The following is an 18,169-nucleotide window of genomic DNA, read 5'->3' on the forward strand; positions in this document are numbered from 1 at the left end:
AATTTATAATATTAGTGATAATTAGCCCGCAATCAATTTCAGCAAGGAAAAAGAAGGAAGTTACAGAAATGTTGGGCAATGATGAAAAACTATATAATAAATATTTTATGTATGTATATATATGTTCATTAAGAACTTTTTTAGGGTTACAGAACAGTTTACTTATCTAGCTCTCTTAGAAAAGAAAAGTTATATATAATTGGCACTTTTCTCGCAGTTTCTTATATCTTTAGGAAATTTAACAAAAACGTAATCACTTAAATTAATTTATTCTATTTGATTAAATTTATATTTTCGCTATAAATTATCAAATGAAAAATAGTAATGTTCTTAAGGGGTTAGTATACCCTGACGAGATAAAAAACAAGCTAATTTTTAGGAATTTTTTTCTGGCAAAATATGAATAATACATAAAATCTGTTTAAACCATTATCTTTATTATAAATTCAAGTGTCCAAATAAATTTTTTGGTAAAAAAAAAATTAAAATTCCCACTGTAGGGCAAGACCGTTTTTTTTACGGTGTACTTGAAATCTCCCGTCAGTGTAATCTCAGACAAAAAAAAATATGGTCATAATCTACAATGTATTGTCTCTCGTCTGACGGAGAATTTTGTCGTTTCACCTTTTTTTCGACGCCAAAATGGTGAAACGACAAAATTCTCCGTCAGACGAGAGACAATACATTGTAGATTATGACCGTATTTTTTTTTGTCTGAGATTACACTGACGGGAGATTTCAAGTACACCGTAAAAAAAAAAATGGTCTTGCGCTACATGGAGCCCTACAGTGGGAATTTTAATTTTTTTTTATCAAAAAATTTATTTGGACACTTAAATTTATAATAAAGATAATGGTTTAAACGGATTTCATATATTATTTATATTTTGCCAGAAAAAAATTCCTAAAAATTAGCTTGTTTTTTATCTTGTCAGGGTATACTAACCCCTTAATAAAAAAAAAACATGTACAATGAATTAGACAATAGAATGCTAAAACATAAAATATAACGAAAAAAAATACTAAAAAATAATAATTAATCTTTAGACACTACATTATTAAAGTAGTATATTGATGCAGATTTTGCATACATAAAAATTTAAAAAAACCGAAGCCACAAGAAATAATAATATAATACTATAATTAATTGATCGCGCAATTTTACAGAGGAAAGGCACAAAGATACGATCGTTACGATATTTTCTGCGAAATTTCCTTTGTCTTTAAATTCAAACTTTCTATCCTTGTCGCAATATCGTCTGTCGATTTCACGATATTATTGACCGATTCTTGATGAAGATTCTTTCGCAAAATTTCTGTTGTCTGACTACTTATTTCATTCCACGAGAAAGCGATGTCTTCTTCCCGACATAATCGACTGCACACGACGAATCTGGCGACAAGTTTATGTCGATACGTACCGACGACGAGATAAATTTGTTTTCTAGCCTGCAGACGATCTAAGAGCTCTTTTGTTAAACTGTTATCACCCTGAAAAAAGAAATAATCTTTTAAGTGCAAAAATCTTTGAAATAAATCTGTTAACCATCCGAATGAAAGGTATAATACAGATAAAAAAAAGAGATTCTAATATTATATCATAAGTGATTAATTACTCGAGTAGGTAGAAATAAATTTATGATTAATTATCCGAGTTAAATAGAAACAAATTTATAATTAGAAAGAAAATAGACAATCTATGATTAAGAGTCATTTTTAATTTACGATAAAAGAAAAATTTAGAAGAAACATACCTTGATACGGAAACAGACAAGACCCATAACGACTTCGGTGACTATTTCGAACCTGTCATCCGACCTAACGTACGTCTCGAAAAGTTTCGCTAGTTTTATGGTGTTTCTAATATGCTCCTGAAGTCCTTGCACACCGTAAATGCGCATGACAAACCACAATTTTAAGGAACGAAAACGCCGGCCCAACGCTATCTGCCAATTCTGTTACAAAAATTACAAGAATGAAGATCACTTTATTATATTTTTTATTGTTAGAAATTAGTTCAACAAAAATATGTTGGCAAAATTTACAAAATCTTACCCTATAATCCGGTACAAGTCCTTCATTATCGTGTGCGAGATATATTCTGTTAACACTGAACGCTTCTATAAGTCGTCTCGAGTCTTTTACCCTGAAAATAAAATAAGAGATTTGGTGTATATTTACTTATTACAGAAATGAAAAATGTGAGGAAAATGCTATTATAAAAAGATTTATTAAGAGAAATTTACTTAAACATTTGATTATAAACTATTTTGATATAACATACCACATCACTGAAGCATCGAAATTCGTGAGTAACCACTTGTGCGCGTTCACGTTAAAGGAATCCGCGTACTGAACGCCGGACATCAAATGACGGAATTCCGGACAAACGAACGCTGCACCTGAATCAATACAATTAATAAATTAACGAATTTCGTCGTGATAATATAATGATCAATGACGAGCAAGTATGTATAATCTTAGTAATTAATCGACCGGTATTTAATCGACTAACGCAAATTCAATATTTTTTCTCATTAATTACATCGAGTATACAAGACACAGATAGAAAGTTAATAAAAAAAAAAAGAGACGAATTGCATTATATTTACCCGCATAAGCAGCGTCAATATGCAACCATAAATTATATTCTTCGCATATTGGTCCTATCTCGTCGATATTGTCGAAGGCGCAGGTGCCAGTAGTTCCTAAAGTAGCGACGACGTAACACGGTATAAGGCCTTTCTCCAAATCTTCCTCTACCGCTTTCTTCAAAGTTTCTCCGCGCAGAGAGCACTTGTCGTCCACCGATAGCAATCTCATTGGCATTGATCCTAAAATTCCTGCCTTCTCGACTGAAGAATTAGATTGATCTGAGAATTTACAGAAAAACATATTTATGCAAATATTTTATGCAGAATTAGCATAAAGATGTAAATATTTAATATTTCGGGTTTAATATAAATCAATAAATACGCAAATTTGTATTGAACTTTCTCCACATATGTTTAATAAATAAATATTTTATCGTGTAATATATTTTCGTACTTCAAAAATTTTTTTTATTTTTATTAATACTCACTAGAAGTATATGCGACCAGTTTAGATTTGATGTAATCCTCGTCTAACTCTGGATGAAGACGTTTCATTCGACGCGTTGTGTGCTCTTTCGCAGCTAATAGACATATGAATGTACATTCACTTGCAGACCCCTAGAATTATTAGTGATTAATAAAATTATTACATACAGGATGTTCCGAAATTCGCAAACAAAATATCATAGCAAGAAAGTCTCCGAAAAATTAAGTAAAAAAGTTATTTATAAATTTTTATTTTAAGCAATAGTTTTTGAAATATAAGAGTTTAAATTTAGCCAATTATAGATTTATATATACAGTTAAACGGAAACTGTCCATGAGTGCGTTGATAGTGTAAGTGGTCGCGCACTTCAAGCGCGTATTTTATATTTGGCTAAATTTGAACTCCTCATCTCAAAAACTACTGCTTCAAATAAAAATTTACAAACAACTTTTTTACTTAATTTTTCGAAGAATTTCTTGCTATAATATTTTGATTCGCGAATTTTAGGACACCCTATATATATAAACTAATTGAAATATAATTTAATTTTTTAAATGTTAATACACAATATTAAATACATTAAAACAATGATTTATGTATAATTATATGTTAGTATGTTAATAAAGTTAGGTAATTAATAATTATACAGCTGCAATTACCTGAATGACTCCTCCACCTGTTCCATTGCTACTATTCAAAAATTCGTTGGGAAGCCCTAACAGCCGCCCAAGCCAATTGCACGTAATAACCTCGAGCTCGGTGCAAGCTGGAGATGCTATCCAGTTGAAACCGATGCACCCAATCGCGCAGCTCAAAATTTCAGCGACGATAGCCGGATAAGAATTAGCCGTTGGAAAATACGCGTGAAAATGCGGCGAGTTCCAATGTGTTATCTGCACATATTGATGAAAATGACAAAAACTCATCATTTTTTTTAGAAAAAAGAAATTTAAAAAAGAAATTTTTAGCATTAATTTTGAGATATTGAGAAAATTTATTTTGAATACGGGCAAAATAAGTTACATAGTAAAAAAAAAAAAAAAAACTGCAAAAGATATAACAAATTAGATGTATTAATTTTAAGCAGCATAGAATAGATAGCGTTTATTCTTTATTTATTAAATTTTATTATATATTTTTTTTATTTCTAATTATATATTTAAAAAAATGAATTTTTTTTCTTTACTATTTCTGAATAGAGAATCATATTTTTATTAATATAACTCTACTAAATATTAAAATTTCCTATAATATGCAAGTTTTAATGTGATGTAATATCTTCTATAGTTAAAAAAGAATTAAAAAATTGTTTAAAATTTACCCCTGGCATAATATATTGCTCCACGTCTTTGAGTATCTCCTGCCATTTCTCCGATTTTTCCGGCGCTTCTTGCGGCAATAACTTACTGAGATAACCCGGTTCCACATTCGGCAATACGTTTCTGCTTCTCAAAGTCTCGGTGTAATCCGCCACATAGTCAATAGTCGCTTTGGCAAATTCCACGAATTCCGACGTGTCCATATTTTCTGAATTCAAGAGCACGCGACGCAATCGTACTGTAACGAAGAATTGAAAGAATTCGTTTTTTAATGAAAATTTTATGTAAAATAAAAATAGTGGAATAAAGCGATTGAACTGTAGCTTTAAGTTTTACGCTAAAATTGAGCTTAAGCAGAATGCGGCAAACTGCTACTTTGTGAACTATTTATATAACGGTATATACGCATTGCTGCAAATTTTACGATCGCGCTATCAAGATTAGTTTTAAGTCAAGGTAAAACTTCGCAATTGTTAATTTGCGCAAAAACAGTTTTAAGACCTTGTACACACTTAATGTCATATTAGCTTATTTTTTAATATTCTAATTTTAAAAATAGCAAATAATTATTAAAGAAAAAAAGCTACAAATTGTTCTCGAGATAGCAATTTGCCGCATTGTGCTTAACAACTTTAGCGTAAAATTCAAAACTGCGCAATTCAATCCATGCCACTATTTTCATTTTATGTATTACAAATATAACGGCACGTAGTCGTTTTTTACATTTTTAATAAAAATTAACAATCACACAGAATTCCCTACACTAGATATTATGTCATGAGCGATACTGTTATAACAACAATTGATTTAACTGCTAAAAGCAGCTAGCGAAAGAGAAAAATTTCTTCTACAAAGCATGGGAATCCGATGAAATTTTCCTTCGCGTTTTTCGTTCTATTTTCACGATTGTAGGAAGGTTGAGAAAGAGAACTAGTGATGATCTTGAATTGCTCATGTATTTCGGGTGTGCACGGAATGACAACCTAAGACCGACTGACTTGTTTTCCGCTTTGCCTTTCGGCTGTCGGGTCGATCACTTCCTTTCGGCATGATTGTCGCGTGTACCTGTTTACGCTTACATTATAACATACATTATAATATAATATCTATCACTCTCTTATCACGTGCCTGTCTTATTACATTTACTACACGATAAATATTTTTATTTTCCTAGACGTTCGTTTTACTTCCATTCATACGATCCGCTGTCAAACTCGTACCTCTACGATCATTCGCGTCACGTGTTACACGGAACAGCGAAAATTTCACTTTGTATGCACCGTAAACATCGTCGTCTAACAGTGATCTTTCACTTGGATCCGAGACTCGTGTCTCGTTATCACTATCGACACAATGTGATACGCGAGAAAAATGCAATCGGTCGTATCCGCGTACGACTCGAGATGAACGCGCGAGCCGATGGATGATTCGGAAGTGTTTTCAGTCGAATACCGTTCTCTAACGTTAAATACCGCCACCCAGAAAACTTTCACTTGCTTTCTCCGTAATCGCACACCAAATTTGTCGAGCGCGGAAGAGATTCTTCTTCTCTAGTGCTCTGAAAACGTTCCTCCGCTTCAACCGAATATATCTTTCTTTAATTAAACAACTCTTCAAATTCTGCGATTCTAATTGAACGGTACATAAAAATAATATCAGTAGTTTAGTTTTATTTCTATTAATTAAATTGTGTGCCATTGTATTTATTATGACGGATTTCTTAATTATATATTATATATATTAGTCTTTATTTTTAATTTAAAATATATTTTTTTCTGATTGTAACGAGATTCTGAAATATCCAATCGAGAAGAAACACATCGAGATACCAAGAATCAACTAATTAAAATGCGTAAATTAACAAGAAACACATCAAATGTCATAAATGTCATTAAATGTAATTAATATGTCCAGCATCTGAATCCTTACTTACAATGTATATAACCGCAAATCATTAACAGTTTAATAGAAATTCGGAGATACTACAAGTTAAACGTAACTGAAATAGTGTCATGAAATAATTAATCAAGCCAATGTAAATATGTCCAAGAAATTTTTTTTTATTCCCGTAAATCAGCTCGAAATTGCCCCGAAATGTTTGCTCTTAATTGTATACTTTAAATTTATACTTTTTTGTTTCTCTTTTCCAAAGCAGTAAGAGTAGAGCATTAGTGCAATAGAAGAGATCTTGTTTCACTATAATATAAGCCAAGCCCTATGATTTGTATATCTTCGTGCTGATTGCACGTTAAGTTGCTCTTTCATAAAACAGATCGAGAGAAATGACCGATAATGCCTTTTTTTAAATATTTATTCTTCTTTTTCTTATTTCAAAAACGGGAACTTTGTCCGGATTTAAGACAGTATACAATCGATTTCTGTCGATTTATGATGTTTTCCAATTACTATCCAATGTAAACTAATTATTTATACTTATAGTTTTAATTGTAATACTTATAGTTTTAATTATAGTTAATTTTAATTATAGTTAATTATAATTATAGTTTATTATTTACATTAATATAATTATATTAATTAGTTAATTAATTATAGTTAATTATAATTATAGTTTTAATTATAGTTTTAATACTTATAGTTTTAATTCATGAGCGTATCGTTATATGAGCATCAATAATATAAAAGGAAATCCGTTCTATTTAATTTTTCCCTTCCCTACGTCACGATTCGGAGCAATCCGCATAAATGTCGTTGACTCTCACAGCAATAGTAAAGTGCAAAAAGAAAGAATTGGTGGGCTCGTCCGGGATTTGAACCCGGGACCTCTCGCACCCGAAGCGAGAATCATACCCCTAGACCAACGAGCCTCATGAAAACTTTTTCATTCTTGATCTTCCCACATGGTCGTAATCACAAAGTTAAACGAGATTAAGAGATGAAGGAGTTATTCATTATCCAATAAAAATATTTAATGCACTCTTTTAAAGTAGTTACGTGCACGACATTAGCTGTCTTCAGTTTGAATATCGAATATCGTTTTAACATTTGTTACCTTTCTGCGTGTATCCATTTTTTGTCCTTCATTATCCTTCGCCGTGCGCTTTTCCTTTATTGTTAGGAAGATCTTCTGGTCTCCTGTCGTCACGTTATCTGGCATTTTTATCTTTGAATATGCTTTCTGAAAAAGTAGCGATATTTAATATTTTATGTTATATTAAACCGTAGCTCCAATTTTCATTTTCAATCTGTTAGACTTTTGGACTTATTAGATATTTGAGAGTCTTAATTTATATATATTTAGAGACCTTCAGATAAGAAACTTGAAAATAAATTTAAATATCTATAATGGTTTTAACCTACCTTTGTATGTGAATGGAACGAGAGTCACGTACATTTGATTGACCGATATTTGACTGTCCGAGTGGTCAACCGTTTTAGGAGCAACAAGTTCTCGAAGTGGCTCGTTGGTCTAGGGGTATGATTCTCGCTTAGGGTGCGAGAGGTCCCGGGTTCAAATCCCGGACGAGCCCATAATTTTTTTTTTCTCGTTAATTCCAACTGGTTTCTCGGCGACCCACTTTCACGACTTTCAGTTTGGCAGTTTGCTGGAAAAGAGTTATGACACATCACATTCCATGATTGATGAATATAAGTTTTAAGTTCTTTCTCCAGTTTCCAAGTTGATAGATTAAATCACGTCGTTTAGATTAATTTTTGTCGCGCCAAACGAGATCAAAACAACAAATGTTGTATTCCTTTTGAACTTGCATTGTTCTATATTCGAGAAAATTAAAATAATTATATATTAATTTCGTAAAAATGTTTAATTAGACTTAAATATTTAGACCTAATAATTTTAGATTATAATTTATTATGATATTGCAAGAGCCAAGAATCGAAGATTAATTTCTATTCACAAATAGAAAGTAGAAGAGCAATACAAATAGAAAGCAGACGAAGATTGCTGTATCTTGTGTCACTTTCAAATTCTCTGTTTAAGACTACTTGAGACTACCTCAATTCTTTTTTCTCTATTAAGTTAAGTAACTATTGCATAATGTATTATGTTACTGGTAACTGTATCTTGAGCCACGAGAAGAAAGATTAGAAATAGAAAAGGAAATTGTTAAAAATAAAGACAAAAAGATTAAATTTAAATTAAAAGTCAGACAAAAAAATTGCTTCTTTTGAAAAAAATGTGAACTTAACTATTTAAGCTGTTAAATATATTTATAAGTAAAACAATATGCAAAAGTTATATACAAATAATAATTTCAATAGGGTCTAGAGTAAAGTAATTAATCAGTGAATAAAAAGAATTGAAATACAGCGATCAAATGACTTATATATGTAACTATTTAATATCCAAAGTTTTTATCAGTTTGAAACACGATTATTTCTGGTAACATTAAAATAGTCCTCCACTTTTTCCTTCGTCAAGGTTTGATCATGACAATCACTTCGTTCACAGTTGTGTTTTTTAAGCCAGTAAATGCGATTACGTAAGTTCATAATCTAATTAGATAATAAAGATCTAATAAAACGTAAAAAATATAAGTAGCATGATTGTAAAAAGTACAATTATTGTAATATATATTCAATTTTAAATTTATTTTGTGCATATCGCGTGACATATTCGCATGTCAATATGTGCTTTACCTCTACTATGCTCATTAGAATTCTCTAGCTGTATTCAATAAAGCTACCGCGAGATTGTCTGCATAAAATGCAACATTTTTAGAGCCAAATATAAAATGTGGCCATGAATGAAATGAGAAACGATTGTCATGGTCAATTTTTTCTTAATGCTATGAGTTAGATTTTACCGTTATATTTAAGCGTTAATCAATGCAAAGCAGTAATTAAATTTTCAATGTGACTTTAAATCATTTAAAATCATTTCCTTAAAAGTTAAATTTTACATATTAAATAACTATATATGTATATTAATCACATCATTATATTTTCTGATTATAATAGAAAAACTTCGGAATCATTAACGTAATCTTTTTATGATCTTCTTATGATAATCTCTTCTATGATCAATTATTATTTAATTTACTATAATAATTAAGTACTTGATAATTGTAATAATTACGTGATAATTATTATATTATTATTCTTATAGTATTTAATTTTTAGACATTAAAAATTTATAACCTGTGTACAAGGATATTGCTGTGAATTATTTGTGATATTACTGCGAATTTATGATTTCTTTCAACATCGTTTCTTATTTTTTTTAGCAAGTTTATGTTTGCAATAAATGATTAATACAAAGTAAGTCTAAAATACAAGTAAAAATAATAAACGCAAATAACGTACTCAATGCGTATTTCTCATGTAGAAATAGAAAGATTAATACAAACATCTCAAGATGAATAAAAAAAAAAAGTCTCCTTTATCCCAATAACCACGGGATTGAGGCCCCGGAGGGATTCGAACCCTCGATCTCCTGTTTACTAGACAGGCGCTTTAACCAACTAAGCCACGGCGCCTACGTGAGACGAGAACGTTATTGGAACACAGAAAAACTTAACACGTGATTTTACAATAATAATATATAAAATAAAAATCTTTAAATCATTTATTAAGGAATCAATCTACTCCAAATTATATCACATTAATTCTAATAAGTGTTTTCAACAATATCGATTGGTAAAATTTTATCAATAAAAAAGCAGCAAAAAATATTTTCGTGTAAAAGAGAACAGATTAAAAAAAAATTTGCATAAATATCTTTTTCAATACCTGCATGCTTTCCTTTTTCGTTATAATAATTTGTTGGCCAAAAGAGTAAAAAAAGGACATCTTGGAGGCGCCGGGTATCGATCCCGGTACCTCTCGCATGCTAAGCGAGCGCTCTACCATCTGAGCTACGCCCCCGTCGAGAATTGGATCTGTAATAACGTAATATCAACTATAAGGTTTCATTAAAAATATAAAAATGTTCACTACATATACATGGCATATTTTGTATTAATTGAAACAAAGCTAAAAAAAAGCTGAGAAAATATCTAAACATTTTTGAAATTTCAAACAAGCACGATTAAGAATTGAAAAATTTTTAAGCAGGAAAATTTACGTCCAAAATATTATAAAAAAGATTTCTATCTGATTGTTAATCAATTTGAACAATATTTTAACTAAATGTTAACATGAGCCTTATTTTTATTTATTACAGATTATTTATGTTTTTATATGATAAGAATTTTATATGATAGAAAGAAAGATAGAACAAAAATCGATAATTTATATTTAAAAAAATTTAAATTGCAAAAATGTACATTCTGAGACGTATCGGCAATTTAATTATTAAAACGAGTAATAAATAACATATTGGGAAGAGTCAAATGAAATTGAAAAAAAAGCACAGAAAAAAATCTGTATCTTTTAGATATACATATTAAATAGCTGCAATGTATAAAAGACTAATATATAGGTATATATATATATATAAATCTTTACAGCTATTTTATATATATATATATATATATATGTTAATTACGTCACTTTCGTCGTATCGAATTGTAAAGGTTAGGGGAAATGAAATTTTAGCAAAGACTTTCTCGGTGCGCAGTCAGCACATCCAGTAATTCACAAGAATGGGATAAGCTAGGTGAGGAAATTCGCGGTAGCGGCAGAAAATTGGATCCTCGTGTGACGCCGTGTTACTTTTATTACCATTTATTCCCGAGTTTTCCTTGTAACAGGACGGGGACAGTTTCAAGGTTCCGACAGTATCACAGTAGATCGCTCATCGTTCCGCTGTTATAACTTCGACTGATATTTATTTCAGCAAAATTTGCTTAATTTCTGAAACATAATTTTCTATATGCGGAAGACAGAATATAATAATTTATATAAGTTTCCAAGAGGCATCTCCTCAGAATCAAATTTAAGAAAACAAATTTATTGCATAAAATTAAGTTGTACTCGAAATTATTTGACACGATTATACATACACTTGTCGCGATTACGGCGATTTGCTGGACAATAACTACATATACTAAAAATAATTCATCGTGAAATACCTACCAAACGACAGCCAAACGAGGTTGTCGTGGGTTGTCGGTTATGCTAAAACCGGTAAGATCAAGATGAAAAACGGGGATGTCGGGAAGGGAATAACAACAAGCGTCAAGCAAGTCGATGTCGTCGACCAGGTGTCGGCTGCCCGCGCTTTTGTGCCGGTTAGTAATCGTTCGCCACCGCTAGATGGCTTGCTTTCTCGTAAGTAAGATTTGTTACAGTATACTATAAGTAGACGAGCCGAGGAAGACTCAGGCACTCTGGTTTCCCTTCAATTCACGCATAAATCTTTCGCCTTTTACTAAAGATTTCCGTGGAGGGGAACAATTGATGAGTCTATAGACCAATTTTTTGTGTACCCAACGAAAGTTGGGTCAGAAACTAAATACAAGCATGAAAAATTTCAGCATTCTTTCCAATCTAATAAATAATAATCTATCCTATAACCGAATTTTCTTCGAAACTATAGAAGACAGAAGTTCGGTTCTTTTTTCTCTCTTTCAACTCTCTCCTTCATTCCTGCCCTTTAGAATATATAATTTCTCTAAGTTTATTCCTTCTCGTGTCCTTTCAAACTTACAAAAGACATAAAGACCAATACGTTCTTTTAATATCGTTCCTCGATCTTCTTTAATATTTATAGTAATTAAAAATATATGAAGTTTTTCAACATCCGCTGCCATTATAAAAATGTTATATGTGATACTTCCTTAGATGTATTATATGATGTATTATATAGACTAATGCAAAAAATTTATTGAGGGATAAAAGGATATTATTCAGGGATAAAAGTGTACGCGTAAGTAAAAATTCCGTATCATCAAACTAGATATCATTAATAAAACTAATTACGCAGAAAACAGAGAAAATTACTGTACAGTAGTACAGTCAATGTATATCCTCTCCATGCAAGCTGTTTACGGAATTTTAATTCTGAATAATTAAGGATATTATTGAACGTGTCCAAACACAACCAGCCTGCTCGCCGAGCGATTGAACATTTATTTTTACTCATAAATTCAATATTAATTAAACAGCAAGCTCGTATAGCTTCGTCACGACTTTATTTAATACGATCATAATTCGTAAAAATTATGATGTATTATATAAACAATGCAAGAAATTTATTGAGATTCAGGGATAAAAGTGTACGCGTAAATAAAAATTCCGTATCATCAAACTAATAGATATCATTAATAAAACTAATTACACAGAAAACAGAGAAAATTACTATACAGTAGTACCAGTCAATGTATATATCCTCTCAATGCAAGCTGTTTACGGAATTTTTATTCTGAATAATTAAGAATATTATTGAACGTGTTCAAGGTACAACCAGCCTGCTCGCCGAGCGATTAAACATTTATTTTTACTCATAAATTCAATCATAATTAAACACTGCAGCTAGCAAGCAGGCTCGTGTAGCTTCGTCACGACTTTATTTAACACGATCATAATTCGTAAAAATAATGCAATTGCTCAATTGATTTATATGATTTTAATACTGAATAATTAAGAATATTAATTGAACGTGTCCAAGCAATCCAGCCTGCTCGCCCGAGCGATTGAACACAATTGATCCGTTTTTACTCAAATAGATTCAATCACAATTAATCACTGCAGCTGGCAGCAGGCTCGTAGCTTCGTCACGACTTTATTTAACACGATAGTTATTCATAAAAATAACGCAATTGCTCAATTCATTTATACGAAATAACTGCCGAGGCAAGTCATTGTCAATCGAGTACGCTAACCTTGCTCAGCCTTGCTCAGCTGAGAAATTGATTGCGAGTGCCATCTCTCGGTCAACTCGCAGACCTCATGCTACGCGGTAACATCGCGGCCACGTCAGATGGCGCCACGTGTCCAAAAAGCTGCGAAGTGTCGGTACCTTGCGCGCGCTAGTCCGGCCGCCATGACAGTTCGACGGCGCGTCGGTTCGGACGTGAGGACACGGTTCCTCCGCGATTAATCGGGAGTGTTTTATACTCGTTGAAAATGCACAGCGGACGCGATTCTCTGCCGGCTGAAGTGACGGGACCGACGAGGAGATTGCCGGAAGATCCGGAAGTGTCGGCTGTCGCTGGCCTCGAGCGTTTCGTCTGTCGCAGTCGACGGTGCTCTCCGTGGCTCGAAACGATTGTGACGCCAGTGAGTACAGATTCCGTTGCGATAGGCACGCGAAAGTGATCCTTATGTTGTTTTTTTTCCTCGAAAGAATCGAAGCACGACTTTTCGTTAGACGCCAACACATCGGGAATTCGAAACGTCGTGATGATATTGTGCGTGCCCGTTGCGTTCAATGCAGAATCTACACTGGATACATAATTGGCGGGTGCGTTCCATTTGACGCTCACAACTCTCACGAGCGTCATTGTTCTTGTTTAACAATCAGGAGACGCGCGGTAGCGCGTCTCCCTTTGATAAACAACGAGGAATTGAAATGGTTCGAAGAGCGTTTCGAGTTCCAAGTGGAACGCAGCCACTGTATCGTGTCGTATAAAAGCGCGAATATGCATCAGTTTCGTCAAGTAAACTCCGTGCGACCATAGCGTTATATATATAGCATGTGCATTAATTGGAAATGTTCAAATGTTCACGTATATACGATTACGTACATACATGTATGTACGTATCATGGGTCAAAGTGCATTAATTGAATTCTTGTGTTTTGCATTTTTTATGTCGCGATAGGTATATGAATTCGCATATATCCAATTAAATGCTTGTTTCAGATATTTTTTTCATTTCTGTGGCTGACATGGAGAATTTTTCAAGAAATTTAGAATGGATGAGGCAAACGGCAATGTGGTAAGTGAAAATTAATTGTACAGTGTTTAAGTGTGTATCACTGTTGTGGTAACTCAAGTTATAAATCATACCTTTTTTGTGATTTTCATTACTGCCAATAAATACTGAAATGCAAAACTATTTCTTCTCTGCTATAACATAAAAATTGTTCTGCATTTTTTATATTGCGATATGAATTCGCATCTAATTAAATGCTTGTTTCAGATATTTATCATTTTTGCGACTGACATGGAGCATTTTTCAAGAAATTTAGAACGGATGAGGCAAACAGCAATGTGGTAAGTGAATAAAATTAATTGTACAGTGTTTAAGTGTGTATCACTGTTGTGGTAACTCAAGTTATAAATCATACCTTTTTTGTGATTTTCATTACTGCCAATAAGTACTGAAATGCAAAACTATTTCTTCTCTGCTATAACATACAATTTATATAGAAATTATATTAATTAGTAGTGCTGTATATACCAAAATTCTAAGCAGTGCTTAAAAAAATGATCTATGTATCATACAATTTTAATTTGATTAAGATTACAATTATTAATATTGGTATATTTTCATATGCAATTATATAAGCTCTACATCTTGCTTTTAATTTAATTGTCACCTTACTACTATATTGAGTAAACAGCTTTAATATCATACTAAAAATTTATAAAAATTTTGAAATTTTAAAATTATTAGATTTTTAATTTTTTCAGGATAATAAGTTAATTGAATAGTAACTTATTTAATTAAATATATTAAAAATCGGATTGATCATTTTATTGAAAAATTTTGTAAGAAAAATCAAAGTATAATATAAAATGTAGAAGCTTGCAATAGGAGTAGATACCAAACTATTTTATAAATATTTTGTATGTTACCGCGAGTGATAAAAGCGTTTCCCGCACAGTTATGTCACGTACTGCAAGATGGCAAAAGAGGTTCAGTTATTCGTACAAATTTCCCGCAGGGATGACTGATCCGCATATAATCATTTGAGCTTTTGCAAATCCACGGATTTGAGCTTACTGCGGTCATTCACATATAGTTTTACATATATACATTCCTATGCATATATCCTTTTTTATCAGTGATAATGTAATAATGTAATGTTGTAAACAGTTGGAGAAAAATGGGAAACAAAATGCAGATTAATTTAAGAATAGTGAAAAAGAATAAGACTGAAAATTAAAACTCATATATGTGTTTGATGTGAATGGAGCAGGATAACGAAAACTGAAACTTTTATTTACATTCCTTAAATAATGTGAAATAAATTCCAAATTAAAGATGAAATTAATTCAATATTTTATATAAGGAATATTAATATAAACTTTTCTAAAGAATTAGAAATTATGTAGACTTGACACATCAACTTTTTTATATTAATCTTACAATATTATCTCAAATTAGCAGCAGTGAAAGTAATCTGAGTCTTTCCCGGAAATTTATTTGGAAGACTATGGCTTTACTCGTTTAATTATTTCAACATAAACATATTTTAAATTTAAATTATAAAGTAAAAATATTTACATTAATTATTTTCCATTGATTCAACGAGCTTATATTATCTAGTATAACATTAATGGGACATAAGAAATATATATTATTAATAATAATATATATATAAATATATATTATTATATATATTATAAAGAGCTAGTTATTGAATTCTTCAATAATTAGCTCTTTTAATAAGTTTAGTTATTTCCACATCTATTACGAGATGTGGAAGTAGCTGAACTTATAAAATAATCAGTTATCAAAAAATTCATTAATATTTCTTATGTCCTATTAATACGCAATTTAATATTTCGCAAGACTATATATATTTACTAAAATCCATATTACGGTTCGTCGAAAAGATTCTCTTCCCGTAATGTAGCCGGTATATTAGTTAATCGAGAGAGAATAAGAAAACTCGCGTTTTCGTGAAAAGTGATACACACGTGTTACATTATTAACGGATAAGCAATACAATTTTAAACAACGACAAGAAACGCCGGTTTCGGCTGGCAAGATACGTGCGAGGATGAGCTCGCGGTACACCTCGATGTCCCTAGCAGCGGGGGGGCTCCCTCGATTGAAAAAGGGACAACCGATAACGGCATGAAGGGTAGATGAAATGGAGGTTCGTTTACCCCTGGTATGGAAGAGTCACCCCGTCCTCATCGATCCTCATCCTCCGCCTTCTCTCCACAGTCGTCTCTCTCCGTGCCGCTTCATCCCTCGCTTCCCCAACATCCCCTCGTACTTTCCCTCAACTGCCGTCACTGCTTCCATCCCTCTGTCTCCCTCCCTCCCTCCCTCCCTCTTCGCCTTCTCTCTCTTTCTCTCTCTCTCTCTCTCCATCTCTTTCTCTTTCTCTCTTCATCGCGCCTCATCGTACCCTGTCTATATCACCGCGTACTCCAGCGTTTCGCCCTTTAAGCCTTCGCCCGCGCGTTTCACCCCTCCGTCGTTCTCTTCCCTTTCCGCCCTCGGCCCGCCGCCTTGTCAGCTCCGCGAAGAAATTCACTTTCGCGAAAAAAAAGGGAAAAAGGCACGAAAAATCGATGCGCCACGCCGATTGGCCGTGACTCGGCCGGGCTCGCGTCTGCATTCGTTCGCGGCGTGCTTATGGGCGTGGCTTAAAGATGAGCTCTCGCTGTGTCATCGCTTATATTGATCCTACACTACCCCCCCGGTGTATACGCAGCACCCACCGACGCTACACCCACACGCGGGGGATCCACGGCTGCGCCGCGCGCCGCGCCGACCTCGCGTTGCATCCACGGCGGCGGCCGGCGCGATCGCGAGCGTGCACGGATCGGGGGTGCAGCACATAGCGCCGCGGCACCTGCATGCATTTACGTGTGCGTATATGGGGATGTGTGTACGGGGTGGCCCCAAAAAGATCGGATCCGATATCGATCATCTCATCCGACTTAATCTTGATGACTTTGCCTGTCGTCGCTGTCGGTATTAAATTTCAGATTCGTGCCACTGTGAGTGTTGTCTGTAAGAAGAGTTACAAATGCCTTCTATTGAAATTTTTTATACATTCATTTGTGATCTAGAAAACTTGACAATTCACAGTATAATACAGTCTGTCGCGTTTTATAAGGACAATTGAACTTGCCACAATTATTTTAGCTACAGTTCTGAATGATATATTCACTTCATTTTCAAACCATAATTTCTCTTCTTTTCTCAGCGAAAAATTCAATTCGATATTATTATATCCCAAGTTTTTTTATTTATTTATTTCAACAGAATATAATATACGATCTCAATAACACAGATATGAATCTAAAAGTTAGCTTTCTCTTTATAATACTGAGATTAAATTTTAAAAAGGAAAAGAGAAATATTTTTAATATAAATTGTATGCTCTATACCCCTAAGAAGGACTTATTTTTCTTATGTAAAAACGCTTATTATTGATACTCTTGATCTTTTCTATAAATCACCCTATATACGAAGTACTCCATGTACAAACATGCGTGTACACTAACTATGGTTGGGTAGAGAAATTTCGAATACACATGAGGTGTACATTTGCATATTTGCATAATGAATATGACCGAGCATATGTCGCGTTAATTTAATTCGGTTCTAGAAAAAAAGATTCTTAATGCGCGAGTTCCGCGTGTATTTTTTCGTAATTCGGATGCGTTCGCAGCTAATTTTCTAAAGTAACTGACGAGAATATGGTATCTGTGCTTAGAATAATACATATATTATATTTACTGAGATATTTTCTCTTAGTTTATCCGACAAAACAGAGAAATAATTATAATATTTAATACCGAAGGATAATTCTAAAAGCTTAGATAAAACTTTACAAAATCGTGAGATATAGATGTTAAATAAATAATGCGCAAATTCGTGGTAAAATTATGGAGCTTGCAGAATATATGTATTTTATATAATATTATACGTCCCTTTATTATTTTACATGAATATATGTTATTTCATTGTAACAACAACATGAGAGACATAAA

The 18,169-nt window shown here is 32.7% G+C and overlaps 1 protein-coding gene, 1 long non-coding RNA gene and 4 other non-coding genes across 10 annotated transcripts in view; 2 read left to right on the forward strand and 4 right to left on the reverse strand.

The window, feature by feature from the left end:
- Positions 1-973: 973 nt before the first annotated feature.
- Positions 974-11,509, reverse strand: LOC105453267 (aromatic-L-amino-acid decarboxylase-like). Of its 4 annotated transcripts, XM_011695062.1 has the most exons (13): positions 11,397-11,509; positions 11,043-11,174; positions 10,110-10,258; positions 7,719-7,963; positions 7,411-7,536; positions 4,403-4,638; positions 3,741-3,974; positions 3,083-3,212; positions 2,613-2,873; positions 2,285-2,402; positions 2,056-2,146; positions 1,755-1,955; positions 974-1,491 (listed from the first exon to the last, which is right to left on the reverse strand). In XM_011695062.1, the coding sequence occupies exons 6-13, from the start codon at positions 4,601-4,603 to the stop codon at positions 1,192-1,194; spliced, it is 1,536 nt and encodes a 511-aa protein (XP_011693364.1). In that variant the 5' UTR covers positions 4,604-4,638; positions 7,411-7,536; positions 7,719-7,963; positions 10,110-10,258; positions 11,043-11,174; positions 11,397-11,509; the 3' UTR covers positions 974-1,191. The 4 variants fall into 4 exon arrangements, with proteins under 4 accessions (XP_011693364.1, XP_011693363.1, XP_011693365.1 ...); XM_011695061.1 differs by lacking the exons at positions 7,411-7,536; positions 7,719-7,963; positions 10,110-10,258; positions 11,043-11,174; positions 11,397-11,509 and adding an exon at positions 5,252-5,384; XM_011695063.1 differs by lacking the exons at positions 7,411-7,536; positions 7,719-7,963; positions 10,110-10,258; positions 11,043-11,174; positions 11,397-11,509 and adding an exon at positions 5,163-5,384.
- On the reverse strand, positions 7,154-7,225 carry Trnap-cgg. The gene has a single exon. It is a non-coding gene; the product is annotated as a tRNA-Pro (tRNA).
- Trnap-agg lies at positions 7,817-7,888 on the forward strand. The gene has a single exon. It is a non-coding gene; the product is annotated as a tRNA-Pro (tRNA).
- On the reverse strand, positions 9,783-9,856 carry Trnat-agu. Its single transcript has one exon. It is a non-coding gene; the product is annotated as a tRNA-Thr (tRNA).
- Trnaa-agc lies at positions 10,172-10,244 on the reverse strand. Its single transcript has one exon. It is a non-coding gene; the product is annotated as a tRNA-Ala (tRNA).
- A 1,824-nt stretch (positions 11,510-13,333) lies between the features above and the next one.
- LOC105453269 overlaps positions 13,334-18,169 on the forward strand; it is a 39,315-nt gene continuing 34,479 nt past the window's right edge. Inside the window, exons 1-3 of one of the 2 annotated variants that reach the window (XR_974844.1) lie at positions 13,334-13,541; positions 14,126-14,201; positions 14,406-14,479. This is a non-coding gene — a long non-coding RNA (uncharacterized LOC105453269). Of the gene's footprint in view, positions 13,542-13,754; positions 14,019-14,125; positions 14,202-14,405; positions 14,480-18,169 lie in introns of those variants that run through there. The other variant, XR_974845.1, reaches the window with a different exon arrangement.

This window comes from Wasmannia auropunctata, unplaced genomic scaffold (assembly GCF_000956235.1).
Source record: "Wasmannia auropunctata unplaced genomic scaffold, wasmannia.A_1.0 LD336000.1, whole genome shotgun sequence".
Taxonomy (NCBI): Eukaryota; Metazoa; Arthropoda; class Insecta; order Hymenoptera; family Formicidae; genus Wasmannia; species Wasmannia auropunctata.